This window comes from Mytilus trossulus, chromosome 4 (assembly GCF_036588685.1).
Source record: "Mytilus trossulus isolate FHL-02 chromosome 4, PNRI_Mtr1.1.1.hap1, whole genome shotgun sequence".
Taxonomy (NCBI): domain Eukaryota; kingdom Metazoa; phylum Mollusca; class Bivalvia; order Mytilida; family Mytilidae; genus Mytilus; species Mytilus trossulus.
In genome coordinates, this window is record NC_086376.1 from 62980834 (window position 1) to 62997727 (window position 16894).

General features: G+C 31.5%; 1 protein-coding gene across 2 annotated transcripts; it reads right to left on the reverse strand.

Moving 5' to 3' along the window:
• Positions 1 to 835: 835 nt before the first annotated feature.
• On the reverse strand, positions 836 to 16202 carry LOC134715723 (proteasome subunit alpha type-4-like). Of its 2 annotated transcripts, none has more exons than XM_063578093.1 (9): positions 16141 to 16202; positions 14362 to 14404; positions 10403 to 10565; positions 8745 to 8822; positions 5680 to 5768; positions 4423 to 4553; positions 3614 to 3737; positions 2211 to 2357; positions 836 to 969 (listed from the first exon to the last, which is right to left on the reverse strand). In XM_063578093.1, the coding sequence occupies exons 1-8, from the start codon at positions 16141 to 16143 to the stop codon at positions 2218 to 2220; spliced, it is 771 nt and encodes a 256-aa protein (XP_063434163.1). In that variant the 5' UTR covers positions 16144 to 16202; the 3' UTR covers positions 836 to 969; positions 2211 to 2217. The 2 variants fall into 2 exon arrangements, with proteins under 2 accessions (XP_063434163.1, XP_063434164.1); XM_063578094.1 differs by lacking the exon at positions 16141 to 16202 and adding an exon at positions 16057 to 16079.
• Positions 16203 to 16894: the final 692 nt, after the last annotated feature.

Below are 16894 nucleotides of genomic sequence, written 5' to 3' on the forward strand. Positions count from 1 at the left end.
AATGAAACCAAGAACAATAGACAACATGACAGACACAGCTGTCACTTCAGCCTTAAAATGAAACCAAGAACAATAGACAACATGACAGACACAGCTGTCACTTCAGCCTTAAAATGAAACCAAGAACAATGGACAACATGACAAACAGAGCTGTCACTGCAGCCTCAAAATGAAACCAAGAACAATGGACAACATGACAGACACAGCTGTCACTGTAGCCTTAAAATGAAACCAAGAACAATGGACAACATGACAGACACAGCTGTCACTTCAGCCTTAAAATGAAACCAAGAATAATGGACATGACAGCTACAGCTGTCACTGCAGCCTTCAAATGAAACCAAGAACAATGGACAACAAGACAGACACAGCTGTCACTGCAGCCTTAAAATGAAACCAAGAACAATGGACAACATGACAAACAGAGCTGTCACTGCAGCCTTAAAATGAAACCAAGAACAATGGACAACAAGACAGACAGAAACTTTGAAACATTATACAAGGTATGCAGCATCTAGGTTTTCTACCCCCCAGAAATATGATACTGTAAATTCAGAAATTATAGCGAGATTTTTATTATTGGGAAAAATGCAACAGGGTTATAATCGCAATAATTTAAACTCTCATTTTGAAATTTTTCATATGAACTTGAGAGGATTTTTCTCAATATCGCAAAAAATAAAATTGCATTTTAGTCTAAAAACACAAAATCACAATAATAAATGCACGCAATGATTTCTGAATTTACAGTACATGAGAAGCAAATAGCTTGTTTCAATTTTTCTATAGTCCAATATTGAACTGAGGGCATAAAAGTAAAATCATCAACATAATCAAAGATTTACAAAACAAAATTTAATGTAGTATTTATGAACATTCATGTTGTAAATAAACAAATGTTAAAGTCTAATAGCACTTATAAGGTCACTATGACATCTTCTTCATGTTCATTTTCTGTTACTGATGATTCTGAAAAACAAAAAAAATATTTGTTAAAACGTTTCTTAAACAAAATTGATACCCCATACAGCAATCTTGTTATAAGAACACAATCACTAATGCTCAACTAAATTGTTAATTAAAGAATGAAGTCATTTTGTACAGCTTTCCATGAAATTTTCACTATTGTAAGACGTATCCGGAATTCCTGATATTAATTTCTAATGTCAAAAGTTCTATATAAAAAAAGCAAATTTAAGCTTTTGCATTTTAATATATACAAGTTTATATTAAAGTGTTATTAACTGTCTGTTTCTGTATTGGCACTGGTAAAGATCCAAGGTTTGCTGTATTGGCCTCGAGACCCAAGAATCTATACCAGTGCCAATACAGAAACAGCCAGTTCATAACACTTTTATTAAATAATCCAACTTTTTTCAATACAGACTTGTCATGCTTGTTCCTAATGCTGTATTACATACATCAAATGTGAATATAGGGTCAATATTTCCAATATGTACTAGCAATGATGTGAATAAAGGGCCAATATTTTCAATACAAACTGGCAAGGAATCCTGAATTACATTCACAATATATGTATACATGTAATTCAGGATTCATTGCCAGTCTGTATTTAAAATATTGGACCAGGCTGAAAAGCAATATAGATCACAAGATTTATATGACTAGGAAGATGTCACCAGTATGGCACATGCCGTTTTGGTAGTATTAGGGCTGTTTTAATCATATTATTTAATAAGAAAGTGAACACACTGAAATGTCTTACCTGCCATCCCCAAAAAGTTAGATAAATTATATGTTGAAATTTTTTGAGATGAAGGGCTTGCACTGGTATTAATTTTATACATTGATTAATGAACCAAGAAAATGAGTTTTTTTTTCAGTCCTGATCTTTATTGTATGTTCTTTATTTCAGTTCACATATCAAGGTTAAAAGACAGAGGGGTTGAGATATCAAACAAGAGTAAACTGTCTTGCTGGCTTAACATGTATACTGTTCAAATGATTTCTTTTTTTTCAAATTGTCAGTTCACAGTCACTGATAGGATAATGTGATATAAAAGTTATGAATAATCCAGCTTTTTTATCTTCCGCAATATGAAACTTTAAACAAATAGTTTATACTGCTGTCTGATTATGCAGCATTTGTTCCAAGTCAATCAAAAAATATTTTATCACAATATATAATAAATACTGTTTTGTTATCCCTGGAATAGCCTAGAAATAATATGTTATAAACAAAATCTTACAATGTGACTATGACTTCTCTTTCTTTTTCTCTGCCTCAACCTTTGCTTCCTCAGCTTCATGGATTTTAATCAAATCTTCTACCTGTGCAGCAGGTAAGATTGTTATCTGTGTTTTGTTGTTCACTCTGGTCAATGTGGCAATTTCAACTGTTATGAGAAAAGATAACATCTTGGTTACAGAATGATAATATGGTATACCAAATTAATAAGTCAACGATGGTATAATGGGATGCTATATAAATAGTTGAGTAGGCATGGTTTATTCAAGGCAATATTTTGCTTGTGTTTGTTATTTTTCTTTTCTGCATGTAATAGGATATTTATAAATGTACACATTAAAAAACTAGAGGCTCTAAAGAGCCTGTGTCGCTCACCTTGGTCTACGTGAATATAAAACAATGGACACAGATAGATTCATGACAAAATTGTGTTTTGGTGATGGTGATGTGTTTGTAGATCTTACTTTATTCTTGCTGCTAACAATTATCTCTATCTTTAACAGTAGTTTCTGTGGAAAATATTAGTGAAAATCTACAAATTTTATGAAAATTGTTAAAAATTGACTATGAAGGGCAATAACTCCTTAGGGGTCAATTAACCATTTTGGTCATGTTGACTTATTTTAGGTCTTACTTTGCTGTACATTATTGCTGTGTACAGTTTATCTCTATCTATAATAATATTCAAGATAATAACCAAAAACAGCAAAATTTCCTTAAAATTACCAATTCAGGGGCAGCAACCTAACAACTGGTTATCCGATTCATCTGAAAATTCCAGGGCAGATAGATCTTGACCTGATCAACAATTTTACCTCGAATTAGATTTCCTCTTAATGCTTTGGTTTTTGAGTTATAAGCCAAAAACTGCATTTTACCCCTATGTTCTATTTTTAGCCGTGGCGGCCATCTTATTTGTTGGCCAAGTTACCGGACACATTTTTTAAACTAGATACCCTAATGATGATTATGGCCAAGTTTGGATTAATTTGGCCCAGTAGTTTCAGAGGAGAAAATTTTTATAAAAGTTAACGCAGGACGACGATGGACGACAACAGACGAAGGACGCCAAGTGATGGGAAAAGCTCACTTGGCCCTTCAGGCCAGGTGAGCTAAAAACCTGCACTCATATTCAACCTCCTTTAAATACTGTGGATTCATTATTTTTTTAATAGATTCCAAACTAATTTCCAAGAAAACTTCATGGGTAAGGTGGGACATGTATAAGTGTTCAATGAATTACATTTTTTTCATAGGGACATAAACAGTCGATATGTTACAACAAAAAAAATTAAATACAAACAAAAAACAAATTTTCTGAAATACAAAAAATGGTACCGATGAAAACAAATAAATTGGCAGTAGTTTATACATGGAATATTTAGGTTGATGAATGTATGTTACCTTTCTCAGCTGTCAATTTAGTCATATCCAAAGTTTTACTCAGAATTTTTATAGCTAAATTGAGTGCATCTTTTAGTTTAACTTCTCCTTCTTTGTATTCTTGTTTCAACATTGATACAGCATTCTGAAATAAAACAAATACAAAACAAAATTTACTTTCCTAGTTCTTAATCTATCCATCCATGATTACCAAAAAAGAAGCATCATATAGATCAAAATTGCTTCAGCCTTTCAACGTTTCCTTCGTACTTTCTAAACCGTTTTGCTATCACCTAAGAAATGCATTTACAACTTTTGCTCATCAACACCTTATATTCATTATTATTACTGATATTTAAAACAAAATCATATACTTTGAGTGTGACATCATTTCTGAAATTGTTGTTATTTTGTAACTCAGCTAAAAACATCTTTTACTGCATTGAAAAACAGATATATTACTGATAAACACTAATTGTTCCTAGCTTGTAAATTAGTGTGTGTAGGTTTGTGTATTTTAGATTAACAAATCCCCAATAAACTTGCCTGAATAAATGCATTACTTTTTAAAAATTACAACATGACTTTTGATGTGGGTTTCATTGGGGTCTAAGTTTGACACAGGATTGCTGATTTTTTGTAAGCATGACATGTAAAAGTCAAATTATTGTGCAGTGAAAATGGGAAACAAAGTCTAGCAGGACATCAGAAATAACAAACAAATGAGAATTGATTACGTACATAGTGTAAGCAGGATAAGGGAATCTCACAATACAGCAAGCAGGATCCAGGATCAAAACCCCCCAATGAGACCCCCTCTAATGACTTACAGCACTGTTATTTCCTATACATGTAGCTTTCCATCCACCATAGTTACCACTGGGATCACTCTGGTATAACTGGAATCCATAATGTTTGTCCCATCCTACATACAGTAACGATACACCAAAGGGACGTTTACCTGTAATAAAACCATGCATTTACAGCAACGATACACCAAGCACTCATTTACATGTATAAAGTTCAAAACAGATTCATAGTGCATTTCAAAATTATTATCATTTATTTATGAATCAAAATATCTGAAATCAGGGATACTTGTAGCAGTTCAATGTAAATTCCAGAAAACATATCTCGAAATTGTGTTCACTCATACTTATACACCAAATACTTAACCAGATGCTCCACAGGGCACAGCTTTATACAACCGCAGAGATTGAACTTTGAACAGTTGAGGCAAGTATGGAAACAACATTCAAGCTTGAAACAGCTCTGAATTTGGATTGTGATCATTTTTTTTACATTATATAGGTTTCTGACACAAAAAATATCTCCAGTTCTTACAAATTTATCGTGAAATAATGTGCAATTAAAAGATATCTTCTTGAAACTGTTCAAAAATTTGAAATTTGACAAATTTTGAAGAAAAAAAATTGAACCCCTTAAAAAAATGCCTCTAGAGCAATTACCCCCACACTCACTCCCAGCCTATCCTTTGTATTATGGAACCTTGAAGTACAATTTCAGAGAGATCAATTCACTTTAATACACACATGTTATTGTCCAGAAACTACAAAAAAGCTTGTTTTTTGCCACTTTTTGGCCCTTAATTCCTAAACTGTTGGCACCATAACCCCAAAAATGAATCCAAACCGTTTTCTTGTGATATTTAACATTGTAGATAATTTCAGAGCAATAGAAATACTTATACACTTGTTATTATTCAGAAAGTAGAAAAATGCTTTTTTTGGGCCTCTTATTCCAAAACAGCTGGGACCATCATCACCAGAATCAATCCCAACCTTCCTTTTGTTGTATAGAAGCTTTTTATTAAATTTCATAGAGATCCATTTACCTAAAGTAAAGTTATGGTCTGGAAACCAAATGTGTCTTCGGACGACACCGCAGACGACATACCATTATACCGTCCCAAATTTTTTTTGTGGTCGTTTAAAAACTTGCATATGTCCTTACTCAACTTAAAGACTCATCAATGTAATTGTAAGGATCTTTGTGTTTAGTGCTATATGATTTTGTAAAACACACCTCATGTGCTTTATACTGTGTAATACAAACAAGTAATTTACCTCCAAACTGTGTATAAGCCTGTTTGATATCACACAATGTACTAACAAGCTGTTCACATGGTATAGGTTCTTGGTACTGTAATAAATATCTGTAATGACAAAAACAACATATTTATGTAAAAAGTGCCTGTTTTTCCTTTGGTTCATCATCTTGATTGTAAATACTGTAGTCAAAGTACATATAATTATATTGTATTCTTCCAATAACAGATCAATGGATTTTATGGTCATTTCACTAGTTTGTATACTGAAATTATAGATATTTCAAGTCTTAACTTAAATAAGAAGAGATGAAAGGGTATGTTAAAGAGACAACAACCAAAGTAAAGAAAAAAATATACCAAAAGACATTCAGAGGACAAAATAGTCTTCAAAAAGAAAGAAGAACTGAGGCATCTATATTATATATAGATCAAATATTTTCATGTCAAGTCTTTAAAAATATTCCTGAATCTTGTGGATTTTAAAATTACTTATGAATTTATTTAAACAGAAAATAAAAAATCTGTCATGACCATCTAATCTTTACCATGTTTACCAAATTTACGAGATACATTCACTAAACAGGCACATTGCAATTACGCCAATTGATAAGAAATCAAACCTTTCATTTGCGCCACAAGGTTGTATTTCATTTGTGCCACAAAATAAAACACCTTCATTTGCGCCATATTTACAGGTAAGACAGGTAATATAACGGAAATGTTATATATTCTTTGCTCTTTACGATTTTGTTGTTGTTAATACATGTGCATAATTCCCCCTAAATATTTGTGTGAGTTCATATTCATTTCTAATACAAAACTGAGAGTCACTTATTATCATTTTGTCCTGTACAGCTAATCTTGAGTGTCTTTCTAATATTGTTCACGATGGATGGTACTTTTAAATGTTGTCCCTAGGTATTTTTTTCAAATGTACACAATGCATGGATGTAACAAGAGGCTGTCACAACGACAGCAAACCGGATTTATTTACATTTATTTGTGCCCTGGCAATATCACAAGAACCATTACTGATGAATGGTGAAAGTGAAAATTGTCAATATCAAATTTGACCTCCATTTGTAGTCAGTATCAACATATTAAAATTTGAAAAGCTAAGATTGAATGGTTCATGAGTAAATGCAACAACGTGAATGGAAACACCCTTTTACGATCTTTCATGAACCATAATTCCTGAACGGTAAAAGTCAAAACCGTCATTATTAAACTTGACCTCTATTTTGTCATCAGTAACATGTAAAAATTTCAAAAGCTTTGGTTGAATAGTTCATGAGAAAATGCACGGACACGACTGGAAACTCCATTTTTCAATCTTTCAAGAACCATAACTCCTGAATGGTGAAAGTAAAAATCGTCATTATTGAACTTGACCTCCATTTTGTCATTGGTAACTATATATTAAAATTTGTGAAGCTTTGGTAGAACAGTTCATGCGTAAATGCATGGACACGACAGGAAACTCAATTTTCAATCTTTCAAGAACCATAACTCCTGAACGGTAAAAGTAAAAATCGTCATTATTAAACTTGACCTCCATTTTGTCATTGGTAACAACATATTAAAATTTGGGAAGCTTTGGTAGAACAGTGCATGCGTAAATGCAGGGACATGACTGGAAACTCCATTTTTCAATCTTTCTAGAACCATACATTTTGTAACTCCTGAACAGTAAAAGTCAAAATCGCCATTATTGAACTTGACCTTCATTTAGTTGTCAGTCACAACATATAAAAATTTTAAAAGCTTTGGTTGAACGGTTCATGAGTTAATGCACGGACAACATTTGATTGCCACCCGCCCGTCGTACATCCCCAAATCAATAACCGACATTTTGGTCACAAAAATCTGGTTAAAATTGAAACTATGTCCCGCTAGCATGGCTAGTATATGCATTGTTTCCTGGAAAAAAGTGCAGAATGCTACACAAACATGTGAAACTTTATATTTCAACTTTGTGAACATTGAAATCTTGTACTTAATTAAACCACAGTCTAATCAACGTCTCAATGTTTTACTCCAGTGTATAGTGCTTTCTTAATGATTTATTATTAGGTTTATAATGCTGATCTATAGTAGAACTTTTTTTGTCAAGGTATTAATATTACTTGTATAATTTTATCAAGGTTTTAACATTGCTTGTATGATTTTTTCAAGGTTTTAGAATTACTTGTATGATTTTATCAAGGTTTTAACATTAGGTCCGAGACCACAATTGTCGTCCCTTGATTTTCGTTGTTCAGGAATATAGTCCCTAGTGTTAACAGTGGGTTACTTGCCATAAATTTTTATACCCCTTCCAAATTCATCTCTCCATGTTTAATGCCTCAAATTGTAAGTAGGGGGGTGAAATTACACTGTAAAAAAATTTGGGTCCAGAATTTTACAGGAAAGTAGTGATTTGGTCCAGCTGAAAAAGTTTTAAAATTAGCACTTCGGAAGCTGTCAAAAGATTTCAAGACACCCTAAACACAAAATCGTCCATATTTTGAGTTAGAGGCGCTGAAGTTTTCTAAAATTTTAATAGAATTTGTCCCAAAAGTAGTACAACACACTGTAAAAATTTCATTGAGAAAGCTCAGGTGGGATTTTTTTAATTTTCATTTATGTTCTAAAAGAAATGCACTACAAATTAATTGTGGTCTCGGACCATTACTTGTATGATTTTTTCAAGGTTTTAGAATTAATTGTATGATTTTATCAAGGTTTTAACATTTATACTCGTATGATTTTTTCAAAATATTGGAATTACTTGTATGATTTTATCAAGGTTTTAACAGAACTTGTATATGATTTTTTTTGATAACTGATTTCTGAGGAATATGTCTAAAACTGTCTTTATTATTAGAATCTTTTTTGATAACTTCCTATGTTTTATACAATATTTTACCTGTACTTACCTGTATTTCCCCGTAATATTGGCGCAATTGAAAGGTTTCATTTTAAATGCAAATAAATTATGGTTTGTAACGCAAACAAAAGAATTTTTTGACACAAATGAAATGCCAATTGGTGCAAAAGCAAAGCACTACACTAAAATAGTTTCCAGTTATATAGTCTTACCTCTGTGCTATAAGTCGTAGTTCATTGGTCAATACATTGGCATCTGATGTTATTCCTGCTACGCTACAGGCCATATCACTGTCAAAATATAATAAAAATATGTTTGCTTAATGCTATCTGTTCTTATTCTCAATTTCATGTTAAATCTATTTACAAAACACTGAAAGATTTTAAGTTCATTCACAACTAAATTGATAATAATTATGTCAAAATGATTTCAACCATAAATACTAGGCAAAAAACATGCAGTTATTTCTTAGATGCACCTATCTTTGATTCTTTTATCTTTCTATAAAAGAATACACACTGAGGAGAGACCATAAGGCAGATTTTACAATAAGAAGGAATTGTTGTTTTTTTGTATCCATCAAAAAAGCAATTGCTGAAACTGTGAAACAGACTGTGTAATGGAGTAATGCATTATGTTATTGAATAAAATGTGTCTTTCTGAGTAAATAAAAATAAAAATTACTCTGTGTTTGTGTTTTTTGTTAGAATTAGAGGGTTTTTAATTTCAAAATATTGGACATGGAATAGACATCATGACCTACTTTACTGACATCCAGCTTATTTGGAGTGGAATTTTGAAGTATTATTTATAAGTGGAGCCTAATAACATGGACTTATATTTTAATAAAAAGTCTTTTGTGTTTCAATCATAACTTTAAGGCAGATTTTTATTGGTAAAGGCTAAAAAAGGTTATTAAATAATATTGTTGCTAACGTCACGTCTTTTCCGTCCATTGTGGTATGTCACGATCGCAATTTTCTTGTTGGTTCTCAGACAGCCCATTGAAGTTATTTTTATCCCTGGTTTTATAAATAATTGAAAATAGCAATCATATTAAATTTGGATGACGTAAGGGGGTCAAAGGACTTGAGGAATCAATATCATTGGCTGTTTTATTTTTTGCGAACGTTACTGCTCGAGGTTTCCGTCCAAATCAGTGTCACGTGAGCAACATATATTTAGATCTGTAACTCTCCTGTGTAGGAGTTACAATATCGCCCTTTGCAGAAATAGATTCAGAGTCAGTTCCTTCACATGATGGGGAAGCAAAGAAGGTAAGTTGTATGTAATATCGTTACAAGAGGACCTTAAATATATTCCGTCCATCAAAAAGACGTTCGCAACAAAACGTAATGTCATGATAGTAGATGTTGCTAATGTTACTATTACGAATTGGTTTCTTGTGGATTCATTTGATATAAAGTACACCTGCAAATGACATTCTGTATATTTAGAAATTCTAAACCAGACTGTACAATTTTATTACTCCAGGCATATATTAAACATCACTGTGTGCATACATTTTAACTTTTAAAGATGTTGTTGCTCATGTGACATGTCCCAATGTCGCTAACATTACTAATTTATGTCTCCGTCACGTTAGCAACATGAAAGTAGGAGACAGAACACAATACTGTAAAATCTGCCATATACAACTTTACTTACTTTTTTTTCTTTCATCTCTCCTTTTATCACAAAATAAAGGTGCTTTTGATCTCATTAACTTTATTTTCATCTCTTCATTGTTTCTATATTCTATAATCTGGTATTTTAGTTTTAAGTTGCAATATAATTGAGTTCAAAATTACTTTTTTTGAGATATGCTAGTTTTTTTAATTATTGATATGCAGGTTAAATTAAAACTTACTCATTGAGATTATAGATTTTTTCTGAATATGAGACTTCATCCAACAATTTGTTTGTGTTCCTTCTCTCTGCAGCTAAAACCACTCCATCACTGGCTAGTATTCCTAAACAAGTACCTGCATGTCCTATTGCTTCCATGGCATACTCCACTTGGTACAACCTCCCTGTAATACAAAAATACTCATATCAAATCCATTCTTTCATTAAACAAATAAAATATAAAGTATTACTTAATGATATGAAAACATTTTTATAAGGGAAAAACAGCTCAAGTAAAAAATCACAGAAACTTGCTTAGTTGTTATAAAGCAAGATTTGTACATGTTTCTTGCATACGTACACATGTACATGTACATAATTATGAAAATTCAAACAATTTAAATACATGTTCATAGTTATCGATTACTTTATCAAAAGTAATTACATTACTTTTCGATTACTGTCAATTACATACTTCAACATTTCAACAAAAAATAACATTTATAAGTAAAACACAATTATATTGATCAACGTTTGTATAGTGGAAATTAAGATCTTTACAAAATGCATCATTCAAAGCATTGTTTCTAATTTATAAGTAAATAGCTGTTTTTAGATCAAATCTCTTGATGAAGATTAGAAATAATTAAAAAATCTTGAAATTTTTACTTTCAACATAAAAGAATACAATTGAGAATGGAAATGGGGAATGTCATTTGTGTGAATCAAAGAGACAACAACCCGACCATAGAAAAAATGTCATCACATTGCAATAATCACTTAATCATAACTAATTGTTTTTCAAAAATTTAGCTTTCTTACTGACTTATGTTAGCTTTTTTGTTTTTACTTTCTATGAAAAAAAATATTTTAGCATATAGTTAATTACATGTATAATGTTTATGGAAATATAAAAAAAACAGATGCTCCGCAGGGCGTAGCTTTATACGACCGCAGAGGTTGAACCCTGAAAGGTTGGGGCAAGTATGGACACAACATTCAAGCTGGATTCAGCTCTAAATTTGGATTGTGATTTAATAGTTGACACAGCATAGGTTTCTGACACAGAATGAATGTGTTCTAATGAACTTAAATTTTTTGTTTTCTCTTAGAGCAATTCACTATGCTGTTGAATATTAATCCTCTCAAACAAATGTTTGAAGAAATCTTCATTTATTTATGAAATTTCATTTCAAATGAGAAAATTGAACCCAATTTTTTTTAACACATCCCCCTTTCCCTTATTCCAAATTAATCTCAATTAAATTTCTAATGGAGTTTGCAACAATAACTAATCATTTAAATACATCATAAAATATTAAGATGTAAAAAAACTGCTTGTTATCACTGAATGGTAAAGATTATTTTAATTTATCAGTTGGTAGTAAAAAGTGAATATACATTGTACATAACAAAGATTTGAGTTGATTCTGGACAAAGAAAGATAACTCCAATTAAAAAAATATATTGCTATTTCACAATATTGTGCAATTAGATATTTCTTGCTTACTATTCTGGACAAAGAAAGAAAACTCTAATTAAAAAAAATATTGCTATTTCACAATATTGTGCAATTAGATATTTCTTGCCATTGTGTAATACTGTGCAATTGAAAAGACTTGCTATTGCACAATACTTAATATAATATTTTAGATCCTGATTTGGACCAACTTGAAAACTGGGCCCATAATGAAACATCTAAGTACATGTTTGGATTTAGCATATCAAAGAACCCCAAGATTTCAATTTTTGTTAAAATCAAACTAAGTTTAATTTTGGACCCTTTGGACTTTAATGTAGACCAATTTGAAAACAGGACCAAAAATGAAGAATCTACATACACAGTTAGATTTGGCATATCAAAGAACCCCATTTATTCAATTTTTAATGAAATCAAACAAAGTTTAATTTTGGACCCCGATTTGGACCAACTTGAAAACTGGGCCAATAATCAAGAATCTAAATACATTTTTAGATTCAGCATATCAAAGAACCCAACCGATTAATTTTTTGTCAAAATCAAACTAAGTTTAATTTTGGACCCTTTGGACCTTAATGTAGACCAATTTGAAAATGGACCAAAAATTAAGAATCTACATACACAGTTAGATTCCGCATATCAAAGAACCCCAATTATTCAATTCTTGATGAAATCAAACAAAGTTTAATTTTGGACCCTTTGGGCCCCTTTTTCCTAAACTGTTAGGACCAAAACTCCCAAAATCAATACCAACCTTCCTTTTATGGTCATAAACCTTATGTTTACATTTCATAGATTTCTATTCACTTATACTAAAGTTATGGTGCGAAAACCAAGAAAAATGCTTATTTGGGTACCTTTTTGGCCCCTTATTCCTAAACTGTTGGGACCTAAACTCCCAAAATCAATACCAACCTTTCTTTTGTGGTCATAAACATTGTGTTTGAATTTCATTGATTTCTATTAACTTAAACTAAAGTTATAGCGCGAAAACCAAGAATAATGCTTATTTGGGCCCTTTTTTGGCCCCTAATTCCTAAACTGTTGAAACCAAAACTCCCAAAATCAATCCCAACCTTTCTTTTGTGGTCATAAACCTTGTGTCAAAATTTCATAGATTTCTATTAACTTAAACTAAAGTTATAGCGCGAAAACCAAGAAAATGCTTATTTGGGCCCTTTTTGGCCCCTAATTCCTAAAATGTTGGGACCAAAACTCCCAAAATCAATACCAACCTTCCTTTTGTGGTCATAAACCTTGTGTTAAAATTTCATAGATTTCTATTCACTTTTACTAAAGTTAGAGTGCGAAAACTAAAAGTATTCGGACGACGACATCGACGACGACGACGCCAACGTGATAGCAATATACGACGAAAATTTTTTCAAAATTTGCGGTCGTATAAAAAGTAGAATAATTAATTAGTTCAGCTAATTTTTAAGATCAAAATTTTACTTTTATAATGACATGCATGATTTTAAACCTTTTGTTTGGATAACCACCCTAATTACAAATTATTTAACTGCAACTTAAGTACAATTTATAACCTGGGGCTAAATATTGTAAATTTCCTTCTTAATTAGACAAAAGATAATTGAAATAAAAACAAAGTATGTTTGTTATTGATTAGAAGACTTTGATCATCTCATTAGTAGTAAAGGCAAGAATGTTGTTAAGATTTGGTAACTTCTACAATCAAATTATATACAAAATATATTTATAGTGTCAAAGGGATACATATATCTATTTCTAAAAAGAATTGCTATGCATTGCCATGGGTTCATTGTTAAAAGGATTTTGTGGTTTTTTTTAAAATTTAATTTATATACATGTATATCATAACATTTAAGAAATTAACTGTTTATCTATTCTAAGCTTTAATTTCAACTCTGATTGAAAATGATGTTTTCAGGAAAGTTAATACAAATAAGCTTACTAATTGAATAAATGTAGTACAGAACTTAACAAAAGACAGACACATTTCTTATTTAAGATCTATTTTATTATTTCAAATCTATTTTCTTATCTTAAATATTAAAGCTTTTGAATTATTGACAAGCACATACATCCATTTGTTTCAAAATCTAGATATAAAGTAAATTTAGGTAGGGGATCTGGTTACTCATAATGCAGCTTGAGACAATAGATAGAAATATTTTTTTATCTATACTACAAAGTGATAACATACATATTTTTCTCTGAAATAGGTGATTTTTCATCAAAGTATTTTACTAAAGTAATCGAAATGTAATCGAAAAGTAATCGATGATTACATCCAAATTTTTGCTGTAATCGATTAAATTACGATTACATGTAATCGAAAATGTCTTCGATTACAGATTACTGTCGATTACTTGAAAAAATGTAATCAATTACAATCGATTACGATTACAGATTACGATTACCCCATCCCTGGTTATCATGAAAGTTAAAACGATTTAAAATGTGTTTGATTAACTGTATATGTAGTACATGTGGTATGTTTTACTTTCTATTCTTACCTTCTGGGGAAAAAATAGTTGTTCTGGAATCATATCTCCTAGACTGAAAAAAGAAGAAAAAAACATTCATAATTAAAACTAGACTAATTTTTTGCTTTGAATTCTATTTTCATCAATTGAAGTTTGGCACAGTTTTTTTTTTTTTGTATTGCACATAATCGTATCTTCTTGTCCTATACTGTATGCTCTTAATAAATGTTAGCATTCTTTCGTTTTGTATATTGCCTCAATATTATTGTTTTACATGTATTTGTAATATCTTTTTTTTTTAACAAAATGTTGTTGTCTTATTGTCATGACTCATCAGTATTTATACATCCCATTATTGTGATATGTGCTATGAATAGTTTGGTTTTCGTCTTTCTTTTTTGCTTATGTGCTTTGTCTATATGCCTTTTTGTTTTTCTTTGATGACAAAGGAGTAGGTCAAGACCCATTTTCGTCCCCAAAATATAGCAGTTTTACAAAATTGTTAAATGTAAACTTTTAGTGATTTATTGGACAGTAGAATGCTTCTGCTACATAAAAATGGGCTCTTTTTGACAATACAATGCACATATAGCGGGTACTAGCACACAAAAAAACATCTGAAAATTGACATTTTTTTTCATATTTGGTAAATTTTTCAAATTTGAGCTTGAATCGGATTGTTTTTAATTACTATAGCAGTTAAAATCTTTTACATAAACTAATTGATTCAAAAGAAATAGACACTTATGCGTTTAAAAAGTGGTCAAAATATTTCGTCATATGAACCTGAAATTCGAGGCCAAAATAGGTCCTTACCGGACCTACTCCTTTGTTTCTTTTTATAGTGATTAAGATAATAACACTCAGGACACAATGTTGACTGCTGTACCCCTATTTTGACATCTTTTTTATTATTGTGTTTGTTTTGTTCACATATTGTAGTCCATATAATGGAAATTGATGTGACTGTCGAACAAGCAAGAGGTTTTGTCAGCTATAAAACCAGGTTAAATCCAACATTTTCTATAAAAGAAAATAACGCCTGTACCCAGGGTTTAAGCTTCTTGAATTTAAATATTAGCACATTTTTTAACATTGATTAATAAATAAAAGAATATTATCCAGAGACCGTTCTGTGTCGCAATTTGTTTGTGATTTTTATTTCATCTGGCGACACTATGGATGCTGGCAATGTTTCTGGTGCCAATAATTTCCTTTGTCAAAATTTTAATTTCTTGACAATATTGATCTTCATTAAAAAAGTTGAAAAATAAATTGTACGAAATTTTGACCGGCTAGCCTACATGTTATCACTTTGCTAATTATGACCCCAAGCTTACAATGTAGCTAATCAACAAATTATTACAAAAGTGTCATAGTCTGTTAACATTAAGTTTCATCAGAACAAATGAGTAAATGGAGGAGTTATAAATGACAAACTACAACATGACATATAGTCGCCGTCACGTAAAATTGGCACCATGATTTTTGTCAAAATTTTCTTAAATATCGATCGCGTGTACTCGAGATCATGTTTTTCAATTAGCGGAATAAAAATCCAATCCAAATATATACTACTGTCCTACCTTTTATTGTGTTTGCACTGTATATAGTCAAAGTTTTGCCCAACCGGCGACCCCCCTTTTTTCATTTTCTGTGTTAATAAAGACCTTATTTTCGGAACTCGTGTAAAAATCGGATTTTGTTAAATATCATCATCATTACCATTAGAAATTTTGAAAAAAAATCATTAAGTTTCAGCTTGGAAAGTGTATTTTACTTCTTTTTGGGATGATAAAGCAGACCTACCATTTTTGAGATGCGAAGCTGTGAATATTTAGTTTCGTATTTAAACAAGTGTAAAGTGTAGATTTCTATCGTTATGTCGCAACACTAATTTTAATATTTTTAAAACCAGTTTAAAATAACGTAACGACACAGAGGCGGATCCAGCCATTTTAAAAACCCATAACCAGGATACAACTATATGTCCCATTCAAATGCTTTGATTGTCAAGAAAAAAGGGGGGAGGGGTTCCAAACCCCGGAACCGCCTCCCCAGGATATACGCCACTGCGGTACCAAAATTGCCAATTTAGCAAAAATAGCAGCGGAAATCTTACAAGATTTCAAAGATAAGAGGCTAAACAATTTTTATAATTTGATCAGGGGCGCATTCCAGCCATTTTAAAAAGGGGGTTACTAACCCAGGACAAAACGGGGGTCCCCATTCAAATGCATTGATCGTCAAAAAAGGGGGAGTTCCAACCCCCGAAAACCCCCTCTGTATCCGCACCTGTAACTTTCACGATTTAGGCGTGTACTACACGATTTTGACCCTTTGTCACGATTGCACGATCGTGTTTCTGAAAAACCCTCTAAAACACGATTTGGTGAAAATCTACACGAAAAATATTGTTGTTCCCGATTTTGAACTGTGTCCAATGGAGGAAAATCGTGTTCAGCCAATCAAATTGTGTGTTTCTCATGATCAAATTAATCAGCCAATCAAAAACGTTTTCTCTCAAGATTGTTTTAACATGCTAGATATTGAACTCGTGTTG

Coding starts and splice junctions, on each gene's coding strand:
- LOC134715723 (XM_063578093.1), bottom strand. Junction 8,823..10,402: donor AAAATCTATAATCTCAATGA/GTAAGTTTTAAT, acceptor ATATTTTGACAG/TGATATGGCCTGTAGCGTAG. Junction 3,738..4,422: donor GTATAGGAAATAACAGTGCT/GTAAGTCATTAG, acceptor GTTTTATTTCAG/AATGCTGTATCAATGTTGAA.